Source organism: Saimiri boliviensis, chromosome 2 (genome assembly GCF_048565385.1).
Source record: "Saimiri boliviensis isolate mSaiBol1 chromosome 2, mSaiBol1.pri, whole genome shotgun sequence".
Taxonomy (NCBI): Eukaryota; Metazoa; Chordata; class Mammalia; order Primates; family Cebidae; genus Saimiri; species Saimiri boliviensis.
In genome coordinates this window covers 153,537,690-153,552,903 of record NC_133450.1, presented here as the reverse complement: position 1 = coordinate 153,552,903, position 15,214 = coordinate 153,537,690, and the positions used below count along the sequence as shown (strand labels likewise).

The 15,214-nt window shown below is 44.5% G+C and overlaps 1 protein-coding gene across 2 annotated transcripts; it reads right to left on the bottom strand.

Annotated features, from left to right (window-relative positions):
• Positions 1-2,248: 2,248 nt before the first annotated feature.
• Positions 2,249-11,917, bottom strand: PRKACG (protein kinase cAMP-activated catalytic subunit gamma). Of its 2 annotated transcripts, XM_010346142.2 has the most exons (2): positions 11,900-11,917; positions 2,771-3,784 (listed from the first exon to the last, which is right to left on the bottom strand). In XM_010346142.2, exons 1-2 carry the CDS (start codon positions 11,915-11,917, stop codon positions 2,771-2,773), a joined length of 1,032 nt encoding a protein of 343 aa, XP_010344444.1. The 2 variants fall into 2 exon arrangements, with proteins under 2 accessions (XP_003935685.1, XP_010344444.1); XM_003935636.4 differs by lacking the exon at positions 11,900-11,917 and having other exon boundaries at positions 2,249-3,843.
• Positions 11,918-15,214: the final 3,297 nt, after the last annotated feature.

Below are 15,214 nucleotides of genomic sequence, written 5' to 3'. Positions count from 1 at the left end.
CATTTTCAACTGTTTTCTAATCATTGAGGTATAACTTACGTATGCTCAAGTGCACAGCTATGAACTGTGTGGTCCAGTGAATTATTAATTTGTGTATACTCATGTGCCCAGCACCTAAGCAGATCTAGAACATTTTCAGCTAACCTGTTGAATCTTTCATGTCCCCTCTCGACCAATGCCATCCTCACAGGTCACTATTATGACTTCCAGCATTATAGTTTTGCCAGTTCTTTTTAAACAAAACTTTATTGGTAATAGTTGTTTTTTGTTTTGCTTTTTGTTTTTGGGTTTTTTTTGTTGTTGTTGTTTTGTTTTGTTTTTAACATAGTCTCACTCTGTCAGCAGGCGAGAGTGCTGTGGCACAATCTAGGCTCACTGCAACCTGTACCTCCCAGGTCCAAGCGATACTCCTGCCTAAAACTTCTGAGTAGCTGGGACTACAGGCACACACCACTACACCCAGCTAATTTTTGTATTGTTAGTAGAGACGGGATTTCATCATATTGGATGAAATACTGAGACTATTGAAATATTGAGACTAATCTAGGCTCACTGCAACCTGTGCCTCCCAGGTCCAAGCGATACTCCTGCCTAAAACTTCTGAGTTGCTGGGACTACAGGCACGCACCACTAAACCCAGCTAATTTTTGTATTGTTAGTAGAGACGGGATTTCATCATATTGGATTGAAATATTGAGACTATTTCATCAAAATAGTCTCAATCTCTTGAACTCATGATCTGCCCGCCTCAGTCTCCCAAGTGCTGGGATTACAGGAGTAAGGTACCACACCTGGCCTTGTTTTGTTTTGTTTTGTTTTGTTTGAGACAGAGTCTAGCTGTGTCGCCCAGGAGTGCAGTGATGCAATCTCAGCTCACTGGAACCTCCACCTCCTGAGTTCATTGATTATCCTGCCTCAGCCTCCCAAGTAGCTGGGATTACAGGTGCTTGCCACCATGCCTGGCTATTTTTGTATTATTTTTAGTAGAGACAGAGAGAGTTTTGCCATGTTAGCCAGGCTGGTCTCGAACTCCTGACCTCAAATGATCTGCTCGCCTTGGCCTCCCAAAGCACTGAGATTACAGCACCCGGCCTTATTGGTAATAATTTTGACAGATATTTACAACAGCACACTGTTCAAGAGGAAATCTCATCCTTTTGAAGCACATAGGTTGAATCACCCTAAGCCCACCTGAAGCCCCACCCCAGGCCCGAGAGCTCCTTCTGGGATGGGAGGAAGAAATGAGGGGGAAATATGAAGACGAATAAGGTGGCTTGCCAGCAGCTCCTCACTTTTCTATTAAGAAAGAAAATAGGCCTCACACAGTGGCTCATGCCTGTAATCCCAGCATTTTGGGAGGCCAAGGCAGGAGGATCACCTGAGGTCAGGAGTTCAAGACCAGTCTGGCCAACATGGCAAAACCCCATCTCTACTGAAGATAGAAAAATTAGTCAGGGGTGGTAATGGGTGCCTGTAATCCCAGCTACTCAGGAGGCCAAGGCAGGAGAATTGCTTGAACCCAGGAGGCAGAGGTTGCAGTGAGCCAAGAGCATGCCACTGCACTCCAGCCTGGGCAAAAGGGCAACACTTCATTTCAAAAAAAAAAAAAAAAATAGAAAACAGCACAAGGGTAGCAGGAGAGAAGAGGTGAAGGATGACTGACAGCTAAGCTGGAGGAAGACCATCCAGGTTGGGAAGCGGCAGAATCTGCTGGGTGAATAAAACAGGCAGCCCCTCCCCAGCAACCCTAGCCATGAACCCTGGGCCATGAGGTGGGGCAGAGGGACTTGAGCCTCTTCCATGTCCTTTTGCACAAGTGGCTTCCCATAAGGGGAAGCTGGGCATTACAATCTGGCTAAGAATAAAATTCAGGAGTTTCAGGGAAATGCTGCTGTGCAGAAAGACGGGTTTGGGACTCTCCCTGTCTTTTGAGGGGACAACTTCTCTTCGACAGGGAGTGGGACAGCTGCTTTGTCTGGCTCCCACAGCCCAAGGGTGAAGAAAAGTCTGTTGGGGAAGAAGAGAGTGGAGGCTTCCTGAAGGAACTGAGACCTTTGTAAGAGAGGCAGAGGATGCCCCTGGGGAGCGGGAAGGGGAGATTAGCAGTTCAAGAGGGGAAGTTCAAACCTCAGAGCCTGCTTCCATCGTCAATTGGCTTCCTGGATTAGTTAAAATGGATCTGGGAATGGGGAGACATGGGAAGGATGGGAGCGGTGAAAGTAGAGGAAGGAGGAAAAGGGGACACTGGTGGAACTTAAAGATGCTTTTTAATTGTTTTTATTTTTTAATTTTAGCGAGCAGCCCACTGAACATGGCACTAAACCTCTCTCCTTCCCAGGTGGAACTACTCTTAAAGGCAGGTGTGCTTTTCATTCATCCTCTCTTAGTGAGTGGTGCCTGTTCCGTGCTGGAGTTAAGTTTGGGCCCCTCTTTCCACACCCTGTTCCTGGATACACCAGCAAGACCTGACCTGAATAGAACTGAGAAACTCATTTAAAACAGGTAGAAGTGGGCTGGGGCAATGGGGACTCTGCGGGAGGAGGAAGGGAGAAGCACAGAGGGCCCAGGAAGGCATAGGGGGTGAGGGAGCTGCTGGTGTTTCTGTCCCTCTAAATATCTGGGCTTCCTGCTACCCCAACCCTGGAGGGTGGGGTGAGGGGTGAAACCAGATGCGAGGCACTCTGGGGCCCTCTGGTTGTTCAGTCCAACCCTGCCACCCACCAAAGAGAAAAAGAAAGAAAAGAAAACCCACAGGGGCAAAAGCAGACCCCTAAAACTCAGAAAACTCTTTAGCACACTTCTCGTTGATGGAGATCCGTATCTCTTCCTCCTCGTAGTTGTCAAAGTTACTGGCATCCCCAGGGCCTGCGAACTTCGGGATGAAGGGAGCTTCCACCTTCTTCTCATAGATGGCAATCCAGTTGGTTGTGGCGAACCACTTGTGGTTCTTGATGTCGCCGACCCCGTTCCGGAGGTTCCCGAAGCGTTTCGTGAGGTCCACCTGCAGCAGACTCCGCAGCAGGTCCTTGAGGTCAGAGCTGACGTGGGAGGGGAACCGCACCCTCCCAGAGACGATCTTCTCATAGATCTGGATGGGTTCCTGGCCGTAGAAGGGCGGGAAGCCCACGGCCATCTCGTAGGTGAGCACCCCCAGGGCCCACCAGTCCACGGCCTTGTTGTAACCTTTGCTCAGGATGATCTCAGGGGCCAGGTACTCGGGGGTCCCGCACAGGGTCCAAGTGCGGCCCCTGACGCGCTTGGCGAAACCGAAGTCCGTAACCTGCAGGTAGCCTTGCTGGTCGATGAGGAGGTTCTCGGGCTTCAGGTCGCGGTGGACGAGGTCGAGCGAGTGCAGGTACTGGAAGGCCAGGACGACCTGGGCAGCATAGAAACAGGCATGGGGCTCTGTGAACTTCCCGACGCGCCGTAGGTGGGAGAACATCTCCCCACCCGACACGTACTCCATCACCAGGTACAGGTTGGAGTTGTCCTTGAAGGAGAACTGGAGCTTGACGAGGAACGGAAAGTCGATCGCCTGCAGGATGCGCTTCTCGTTCAGGATGTGCTCGACCTGCTTCAGCTTCACCACCTTCTGCTTGTTGAGGATCTTCATGGCATAGTGGCTGCCGCTCTCCCGGTGCCTCACCAGCACCACCCGCCCGAAGGAGCCGGTGCCCAGCGTCTTCAGCAGTTCAAACTGATCCAAACTGGCGGTGTTCTGAGAGGGGTGTTCCCATCTGTAGAGGAAATCTTCTTTGGCTCTGGCTAGGAACTCTTTCACATACTCCTGCTCGGTGTCCTTCTTGGTGGGGGCGTTGCCCATGGCGGTGGTGGCGGCCGGGGAGGGTGTCTCGCGGCGGCGGCGGCGGCAGCGGCGGGGGTCTCGCGGCGGCGGCAGCGGCGGCACCGCGACCCCCAAACCCATCGCCCCTCCCCCCGCGCCCTGGGCCCCAGCTTACAGTCCCAGCTAATGGGAGGCTGAGGTGGGAGGATTTCCTGAGCCTGGGAGGGCGAGGCTTCCGTGAGCCAAGATCACCCAGCTGCCCTCAACAATATGGATAAATCGAAAAGGCATTATGCAAGTGAGAGAAGCCAACTCTAAAGGGGACTTAGTGTATGAATCCATTTCTATGACACTCCAGAAAAGGCAAAACTATAATGTGAGAGAACAGGTCAGTGATTGCCAGGGCTTGGGGTTAGGGGAGGGTTGGACTATGAAGGGACAGCCTGAGGGAATGTGGGAAGTGATGGAACACGTCCGTATCTTGATCGTGCTGGTGGTTACAATGTGCTGGTTGTGGTCTATATTTGTTTTAAAACTCAAAGAACTGGCTGGACACAGTGGCTCACACCTGTAATCCCAACACTTTGGGAGGCTGAGGTGGGCAGATCACCTGAGGTCAGAAGTTTGAGACCAGCCTGACAAACATGGAGACACTCCGTCTCTACTAAAAATACAAAAAATTAGCCAGGCGTGGTGACACATGCCTGTAATCCCAGCTACTCAGGAGGCTGCGGCAGGAGAATCACTTGAACCTGGGAGGCAGAGGTTGCAGTGCGCTGAACCACCACTGCACTCTAACCTGGGCAATAAAAGTGAAACTGTCTCCAGAAAAAAAAAAAAAAAAAAAAAAAAAACCAACAACAACAAAAATCCACACACACATAAAAACTCATTGAACTGTAAGCATCCCCCCCACCCCCCTAAATTCAATTTCACTACATAGAATGTTTCATTTTAACACATACATATGATTTCCTTTCTTCTGCTTGCTTTGGTTTTAGTGTGCTCTTATTTCCTAAGATGGAAACTAAGGTCATTGATTTCAAATCTTTCTTCTTCCATTACAATCACTTAGCGCTATGAATTTCCTCCTAAGTATTGTTTTAGCAGCATCCCATAAATTTTGATATGTTGTATTTTCCTTTTCATTCAGCTCAAAATATTTTCTAAGCTCCCTTTTCATCCTCTTTGATCCATAAGCTATCTAAAATTATATTATTTCATTTTCAAATATTTGGGGATTTTGGAAGAATTTTCCTATTGATTTCCGATTTAATTCCATTGTTAGAAGACATACTCTGTGTTACTTAAAATCTTTTACACTTCTTGGGACTCATTTTATGGCCCAGAATATCATCTATCTTGGCAGATGTCCCATATGCACTTGAGAAGAATGTATATTCTGGTGTATTCTGCTGTTTGGGGATAGAGAGTTCCACAATTGTCACTTAGGTCAAGTTGGCTAGTTGTAATGTTCAGGTCTTCTATATTCTAATTGACTTGCTGTTTACTTATTCTATCAGTTATTAAAAACATGCTGTAGGAGTTTATGAGAAGTCAAAGTATATGGAGCTTCCATCACTCCCCCAGGCCAACATGTTAGCCACACAGCACCCTCTAGAAGAGAGCCAGCATTCACTCAGCCATCCAGGGGTGAGTTCTGAGCTGCCTTCCCAATTCTGTGCAACAGATTCTGTCCTACATCACAAACACTGAGCTACAGTGTTTGTGGAGGATATCCATTTATCCTCCTATTTTCTCTTCACCTTGCCCTTTAAGTTTGACAGCTAATTCTGCCTATCTCCCCAACCTCCCCCCTACACACATATGGCCTCTAGCTAGTGAAAGTAAACAACACCCTTTCACCCAGCCCTGAAGGCTCAACCAAGCAAAATGTAGAGGAATTTCTGATTACTTGGTTTCTATTGTGACTGTGAATTCTTGCCGCTCAGTTCAGTAGATGTTGGTCAAGCAGGTGTCTACTGTGTGCAAGTCCTGATTAGGGTTTACAGTTTAATCTAGGACCAATACTTGCGTACTAACTATATATTCAGAAAGTTTAAAGAGAAAGAGAGGGAAAGAAGAAAAATCTGTTGATCACTTCAACTTCCGCAAAATGGAAACCCACATTCCCTCAACAAGAACATAGCAGGGGAGTCAACTGCCCCTTGTGCTTTGGGTCAAGGCAGTTGCCTGGCAGATGGAAATTCCACATCTCCCCCATAATCTCACTGATTTCCTCTTCATTTTCATCACAGTAGATCTGCTACAATTCTCCCTATTTCTGATTTACCTCCAGATTATTCAGAGGAAATTTATACACAAAGAGCAATTAGTGTGAAACCATTCTCTTGGACCCACGCCTTGGAAGTGGGACAGTTTGTTTAGAACCAGGCTGTGCCTTTCCATGACAAATTCTTGTGGCATTAATCTCTGAAGTTCAATTAGGAAGACACAGGGGTCTAGAGGGAACATATGCTGCTGCTAGAAATGTCCCCATGCTTTGTTTACAGGTCAGAACATCAAGTATTTAACTGTCCCAGAACCAGCTGCAGAGTAATTACATTTGTTATTTCTCTCCACTTTCCCTTTTTTCTCTTTTCCATAGCCTTGAGAAATAAGGGAGTCCTTAGCATGCCAAGGAAACAGGGATCCTTTTGCATTCAAATAAACCCTTTCAGAAGGAAAAGATTAGAGTAGCAAGATACAATGTATCTGCGTGGTCTGCTTGGAGCTTGCCTATGGGGCCAAATGTAGAGGTGAAAGCCAACTCTGCTTTCCTGTATGCCCAATGAAAGGCAATCAAGACCATTATTCTCCCAAAAAACAACTCACTGGCAGTCATGCCAGCTGATTCTTCTCTTTACTGTTTATATGGCAGTTTCCCAATAGCTAATTGCATAAGGCTTGGATCATTCATTTCTAACTTCTGCTCTATCTGCAAAATATTGATGGGAGCAAAGAAAAGAACAAACTCTACCAGGATTCAAACAAGAAAGAAACTACAAATCTATCTCTCAGGGAATTATTTACATAATACTGCATGTTCTGGTCCAGAGATACTTATCATACCTGGATTTTGACAAGCCAGCTTCTATTAATAGCTTATTTTCTCCTTATTAGCAGAACAGTGTAAAAGAACATTTTTGAACACAAAATTTCTATGTCAGATTTATGATCACCAAGGATATCTATAAAATGTTGATTTAAAATTGGCATGGCCTTTGTTATATGAAAGATGAAACAAAACAAAACAAAACAAAACAAAACAAAACAAAACAGGGCCAGGTGTGGTGGCTCACACCTGTAATCCCAGCACTTTGGGAGGCCGAGGTGGGTGGATCACCTGAGGTCAGGAGTTCAAGACCAGCCTGGCCATCATGGTGAACCCCCATCTTTTAAAAAAAGAAAACATAAAAAAGAAAAGAAAGATGAAAAATTATGTTATGGGAGACATGAAGTTCAGAAAGAACTTAATGACAATAATTTATAAAGTACTATATTTATTTATTTATTTATTTTATTTTTGAGACACAGTCTCACACTGTCACCCAGGCTGGAGTCCAGTGGTGGAATCTCAGCTCACTGCAACCTCTGCCTCCCAAGTTCAAGCAATTCTCCTGCCTCAGCCTCCCAAGTAGCTGGGATTACAGGCGCCTGCCATCATGCCCGGGTAATTTTTTGTATTTTTAGTACACATGGGGTTTCACCATGTTGGTCAGGCTGGTCTCAAACTCCTGACCTCAGGTGATCCACTCGCCTCAGCCTCCCAAAACGCTGGGATTACAGACGTGAGCCACCATGCCCGGCCTCACATTTATTTAAAGTTTGGACAATCATTCATCCATTGGTACCACTAATGTTGCCATAATATTTATAGAAGTGGGTTGACACACATGATAATGAGCACTGCAATATTGTTGGGACCTGAAAAAGAAATAGTCCTAGAAATAAGCCCAACTTGCTTACCTAAAAATATTTCTTCTGACATATGAGAACTGCTAACAGTGATTATCCCTAGAGAATAGCACTAGGAACTTAGAGAAGCATAAATTAAAGGAAGGAACATTTTTACTTCACACTTTATAAGCTTCTGAACTGCTGAAATTAATTTTGACCATGAATTACTTTACTTACTAAAATAGAAATGAGTTAAAACATTGGTTTCTCACAAATGCATTTACTTCTGTTTTATGTGCCACTTTTATATATTGTTTAAATCCACAAAATGGTATAAAATTATTTTCCCCATATTTTGAAGTTCTTCCTCTTTTCCTGGTAATACACTCTGTTTTGTCTTTGAGGAATTACTTCTACCCCATTTCATCTGATTCTGTTAGGTTCCCAATCAAACCCACTCACTTGAGTCAAAGTCAGCAATGGCCACAGGACCCAAGATAGGTCAATCAGTTTATCTCTTTTTTTTTTTTTTTTTTTTTTTTTGAGACGGAGTTTCGCTCTTGTTGCCCAGGCTGGAGTGCAATGGCGCGATCTCGGCTCACCGCAACCTCCGCCTCCTGGGTTCAGGCAATTCTCCTGCCTCAGCCTCCTGAGTAGCTGGGATTACAGGCACGTGCCACCATGCCCAGCTAATTTTTTTGTATCTTTAGTAGAGACGGGGTTTCACCATGTTGACCAGGATGGTCTCGATCTCTCGACCTTGTGATCCACCCGCCTCGGCCTCCCAAAGTGCTGGGATTACAGGCTTGAGCCACCGTGCCCGGCCTCAGTTTATCTCTTTCAAGAATTGAATCTTTTCTTTTTTAAATCATACTTTAGGTTCTGGAGTACATGTGCTGAAGCTCAGGTTTGTTGTATAGGTATACATGTGCCATGGTGGTTGGCTGCACCTATCACCCAGTCATCTACATTAGGTATTGCTCCTAGTGCTCTCCCCCAGCTTGTCCCCTACCCCCCGACAGGTCCCGGTGTGTGATGTCCCCCTCTGTATGTCCAAGTGTTCTCATTGTTCAACTCCCACTTATGAGTGAGAATATGCAATGTTTGGTTTTCTGTTCTTGTGTTATTTTGCTGAGAATGATGGTTTCCAGCTTCATCTATGTCCCTGCAAAGGACCTGAACTCATCCTTTTTTTGTGGCTGCATAGTATTCCAGGGTGTATATGTGCTACATTTTCTTTATCCAGTCTATCATTAATGGGCATTTGGGTTGGTTCCAAGTCTTCGCTATTATGAACAGTGCTGCAATAAACATATGTGTACATGCATCTTTATAACAGAATGATTTATAATTCTTTGGGTATATACCCAGTAATGGGATAGCTGGGTCAAATGGAATTTTTAGTTCTAGATTCTTGAGGAATTGCCACACTGTCTTCCACAATGGTTGAACTAACTTACACTCCCACCAACAGTGTAAAAGCATCAGGAACTGAACCTTGAACAGAGATATATAGAGACTGGAGACATTTGTAAAGGAGCCATCCAAAGGCAGCATCTTAGAAGGCTGGCTGTGTTTCTGCAGCTGTTAGCCAACAAGTTCCTTACCTCCTGTCCTTCTGACCCCTGGTATTTCAGTTCTTCCTTTATGTGTCTTTCCAGTAATTTTTTTTAAGCAAAGCAAATGGGACAAGGGGACGGGGGGAAGATAAAGAAAGAGAGAAACAAATTTACTGAAGACAATAATGAATTTAGGATTGGACACATTGAGTCCATGGGTCCTTAAGACATTCAGATAGAGATGTCTAATTAGCCATTGGAAATTTGCAACTGAACTTAGTAGACAGATTAAAATTGGTGGCACAGATTTAAGAGGTATGAGAGTGTTAGTCAATGAATGTGAGCCAAGAGAGATAACAGAGTCAAGGACAGGGGATTGTAGGAAATACCACTATCTGAGGATGGGGTTAGGAATGTCAGACACTGCTATTTGCCCACCATGGTTGTGTTTTGTGAGGCCTGCCATACTCAGTCCTTCTGAGACCTTTAAGAGAATTTCTTGTGCATACCTACACAAGAAGTAGGCATTGTCACATGGTTGCAATGTGACTGCACATGTATAATGCCTAGTAATTATCATGCAACATACAGATAGTATAGCAAAGTGGTTGAGTGGGAAACTGTACCCAGAGCAAGATGTTAGATACAGATAATATGGACTATGATAGGAGCTTTGGCACCCATGTAGACTATAGTGGCATATGAGTTTCTTAGTGACCTCTTCTGCTACCACTGTAACAACCCACATTTCATGATGAAGAGTTGGGGCCCTCAAAAGAAACAGGAGAATTTGATGTTTTCCTTTGAAATCCCGTCTATAGCACTTGCCATCTGTGATGCAGCACACCTGCCAATTAACTTGGCAGAAGGCCCCAGGTGGAACAGAACATTCACAACATCCTTCTGCCAAATATGCCCTATAAATCAGAGCACACAAACCGAGGCATGCCAAAAGCAGTGGTTCTTTATCTTAACTCCACATTGAAATCATGTGAGACATTTAAAAAAAAAAAAAAAATACTGGGTTGGCTGGGCCCAGTGGCTCACGCCTGTAATCCCAGCACTTTCGGAGGCTGAGGCAGGTAGATCATGAGGTCAAGAGATTGAGACTATCCTGGCCAACATGGTGAAACTCCGTCTCTTCTAAAAATGCAAAAATTAGCAGGGTGTTTTGGCATGTGCCTGTAGTCACAACTACTCAGGAGGCTGAGGCAGAAGAACTGCTTGAACCCGGGAGGCGGAGGTTGCAGTGAGCCGAGACTGCGCCACTGTACTCCAGCCTGGCGACACAGCAAGACTCCGTCTCAAAAAAAAAAAAAAAAAAAAAAAAAACTGGGTCAGGTATGGTGGCTCACACCTGTATTCCCAGCACTTTGGGAGGCCAAGACAGGCAGATCGCTTAAGGTCAGGAGTTCGAGACCACGCTGGACAACATGGTGAAGCCCCGACTCTACAAAAGATACAAAAATTTAGCCAAGCACCGTGGCAGGCACCTGTAATCCCAGCTACTTAGAAGGCTGAGGAAGGAGAATCGCTTGAACCTCAGAGGTGGAGGTTGCAGTGAGCCAAGATCATGCCACTGCACTCCAGTCTGGGTGACAGAGCAAGACTGTCTTAAAAAAAAAAACCCCACCACCACCAACAAAAAAAACTGATGACTGATTCTGCCTCTACAGATTGACTTAACTGTCCAGGCATGTAACTCGAACATTGGAACTTTTAAAAGCTCCCCAGGTGATTCTAATGTGCAGTCAAGTTTCAGAACCACTGGATGAGCCCATGAACACATTTCATTTAACCCAATATTAAACAGAATATTTTAAATTTTAATAATTATTTTCCAAATTTAAAGAGTAGTCGGTTTCATGTACTCCAGATCATTCAGATTTCCATCTCCTGTTGTACTATTTGTGCACAGTAGACCTACATTTCCACAGGACACTATTCAGCTATGCTGAGTTGAGACTCCACCTTACGTAAGCATTTTCTCTGCATATCCCCGCCCTTCCTGACCCTCCCCACTATCACCACTGCACAGAGCTAATGACAGTTGCTGCTTATCATCCTGTTTGCTCTGTGGGTTTTCTTATACTAGCATTAAAAGTAAAATAGTACTTATGCCATATCTCCAGCAAAGCAGGAAAGAAAAAGGCAGCCCAGGATGGCCAATTGTTCCATAGGGCCTGCCACTCATTTCTGTCACCTGCCTGGCCCCGGCAGCATTTGGGTGCATGCCCTCGATTTAAATTGATTAAAGTTTTCCCAAAAGGAGCACCAAAATGCCTTATAGCCTATAGAGCAAAGAGCTGAGAAGTGAGAGGTCCCAACTCAATTATTTTTAAAATTACATAGCTCTTGAAGACAAAAGAAAGCTGTACAAATACAGCAAGGAAAAGGAAGCACCCAGTGACCAATTCCATAATTCAGGACATGCAGGAAGTTTAAAGAGTTTGTATGCATTATAAGGGACAAAAAAGACTGGAGCTGAACCTGAACTGTGAGGGACAGAAATGCCTAACCTGGAGTGAAAAAAGATGATTGCAACCCTGTGGGTGAACTGCAAGCCTTTCAGAACTACAGAATCCCAGGAGCTAGGGCCCAATGCAGCCAAGCTTGAGTCTGTTTGAGAATCTCCTTTTTTCAGCCTCTCCAACACTGTACTAGATGAAGACATCTGACCATCTGGGTCTGTACATTCTGTCCCCTCTGCTATACTCTTTCCTCCCTACCCTCTCTCACCTGGCCAACTCCTCATCTCTCTGATCTCAAAAACTCATAGTCTTATCACTCCCCTCAAGTCAGGACTGGGCCACTCTCATATGCTCTCATACCCTATAATTACCCCATTATAGCACTTATGTGGCTTTGTAAATACTTTTATGTTATCTCTCTCCTACGCAAGGCTGTGAGATCCATGAGAACGTGTTGGTTATCAATCTTTTTTACCTCTCTATCATCAGCAACCATAGTGCCTGGAACCGTAGAAGCTCAATAAACAACGATGGATGGGTTTGTAAACCAAAAATAAAATTCAAAGCCCCCCAAATTGCTAAATGGAACCCCCTCTTGGCCAAGAGGAGTCCCAAGAAACCTAAAAAAACTAGTTCAGGCCACTCTAGGAAGGGATAAGGGTCAGACTTGCCTCATTATACCCTCTGCCTTTTGGAGTCTGTAACCGCCCAACAGGTTCACCTTGCCCACTGCCTAGACAGAACCGATTTATCAAGACAGGGGAATTGCAATAGAGAAAGAGTAATTCTTTGGATATATACCCAGTAATGGGATTGCTGGGTCAAATGGGATTTCTATTTTTAGGTTGTTGAGGAATCGCCACACTGTCTTCCACAATGGTTGAATTAATTTACATTCCCACCATTCTACCATAAGGACACATGCACACGAATGTTCATTGCAGCACTGTTCACAATAGCAAAGACCTGGAACCAACCCAAATGCCCAATGATGATAGACTGGATAGGGAAAATGTGGTACATATACACCATGGAATATTACGCAGCCATCAAAAACGATGAGTTCACATCCTTTGTAGGGACATGGATGAACCTGGAAACAAACTGACACAAGAGCAGAAAATCAAACACCGCATGTTCTCACTCACAGGCGGGTGTTGATCAATGAGAACACATGGACACAGGGAGGGGAGCACTACACACTGGGGTCCCTTGGGGGGAAATGGGGGAGGGACGGGAGGTAGGGAGGTAGGAAGAGATAGCATGGGGAGAAATGACAGATACAGGAGAGGGGACGGAAGGCAGAAAACCACACTGCCATGTGTGTACCTATGCAACAATCTTGCATGTTCTTCACATGTACCCCAAAACCTAAAATGCAATTTAAAAAAAATGCAAAAAAAAAAAAAAAAAGAAATTCTCTGGATCTGAAAAAAAAAGAGAAAGTAATCACACAGAGCCAGCTGTATGGGAGACTGGAGTCTTATTATTACACAAATCAGTCTCCCCAAGAATAAGAGTATTTAAGAATAATTTGGTAGGTACAGGCCAGTGAGTCGGGAGTGCTGATTTGTCAGGTCAGAGATGAAATCATAGGGAATCAAAGCTGTCCTCTTGTGCTGAGTCAGTTCCTGGGTGGGGTGGGGGCACAAGATCAGATGAGCCAGTTGATTGATCTTGGTGGTGCCAGCTGACCCACTGAGCGCAGCATCTGCAAAGTATCTCAAGCACTGATCTTAGATTTTACAATAGTGATGTTATCCCCAGGAGCAATTTGGAGAGGTTCAGAATCTGGCAGCCTTCAGCTGCATGACTCCTAAACCGTAATTTCTAATCTTGTGGCTAATTTGTTGGTTCCATAAAGGCAGTCTAGTTCCCAAGCAGGAATGGAATTTGTTTTGGAAAAGTGCTGTTACCATCCTTGTTTCAAAGTTAAACTATAAACTAAGTTCCTCCCAAAGTTAGTTCAGCCTATGCCCAGGAACGAACAAGGGCAGTTTGGAGGTTAGAAGCAAGGTGGAGTTGGTTAGGTCAAACCTCTTTCATTGTAATAATTTTCTGTTATAATTTTGCAATGGCAGTTTCAAGTTCAGGTACAACTGACAACATTCACATTAAAATAAGTCTTAAGACTGACAAACCAGATTCTTTTAACAGTAGGATACCGAATTCCAACCTGAGGCTAGTATAACATCATATGACAGATAAAGAAGGAAATTCAAAATATTTTACTCCAGAATATGTTTGCTTGCTATATTTTAAAGTGGCCCTGCAAAGCTGTCTTTTGTCAGAGAGAATTTGCATCTGTAAAAAACTCTCTTAACATAAGTAGATCTTTCCTTTTCCAGGCCCTCCCTCCAAATCCCTGAAGAGATTAACTGAGAGCCTAACACCTTTTAAAGGTCTGCATAGAAAATATTTGCATCTACAATCTGTAAACTACCTCTGAGACTTCATCTATACAATAAGAACCTTGGTCTTTACAACCCCTTATCTTAACCCAGACGCTCCTTTCTATTGCTTCCAGGTCTTCAGATAATAACTTAACTTTCAACCAATTGCCAATCAGGAAATTGTTGAATCCACCTATGACCTGCAAGCACCCTCTCCCTTTCAAGTTGTCACACCTTTCTGGACCAAACCAATGTATACCTCATATGTGTACATATATTGATTGATATCTTTTTCTGTTTGAGATGGAGTTTCACTTATTGTCCAGGCTGGAGTGCAATGGCATTATCTCATCTCACTGCAACCTCCACCTCCCGGATTCAAGTGATTCTCCTGCCTCAGCCTCCAGAGTCGCTGGGATTACAGGCATGCACCACCATGCCCAGCTAATTTTTTGTACTTTTAGTAGAGAGTGGGTTCCTCCATGCTGGTCAGGCTGGTTTCGAATTCCTGACCTCAAGTGATCTGCCCGCCTCAGCCTCCCAAAGTGCTGGGATTACAGGCACGAGCCACCATGCTAGGCCTGATTGATGTCTTAATGTGTCCCTAAAACATATAAAACCAAGCTGTAACCCAACCACCTTGGGCACATTCTCAGGACCTCTTGAGACTGTGTCTTGGGGCCATGTTCACTCATATTTGGCTCAGAATAAAACTCTCTAAATATTTTACAGAATTTGGCTTTTTTTCTTGACAGGTTGATGAGTGAGTGGGTGGAAGAATGGGTGGGTGAATAGAGCAAATGTGATAAATGGAAGATTAAAGAGATTAAAGAACTAGTGACTGTCATCAGAAAGCAGGATCCTGTAGTTGAAGATATAAGATATCTGAGAAAGAACAATTTAAAATGGCAATAAAGTCTAAAGTACAGCTACAAGTATCAGCTGGGGTCTAGCCTCACAAACAAAACCTAGGTCTGGCAGTTCATAAACAACATCTAACAGGGAATTTGTTGCAAAGGTGACAGAGGACTGAAAGAGCTACCAGGGAGAATAAGACAAACTCAAAATTTTAAAATGCAGAAAGTTGCATTTACCGTAACTATGCAC

Coding starts and splice junctions, on each gene's coding strand:
- PRKACG (XM_003935636.4), bottom strand. CDS start 3,823: ATGGGCAACGCCCCCACCAAGAAGGACACCGAGCAGGAGTATGTGAAA.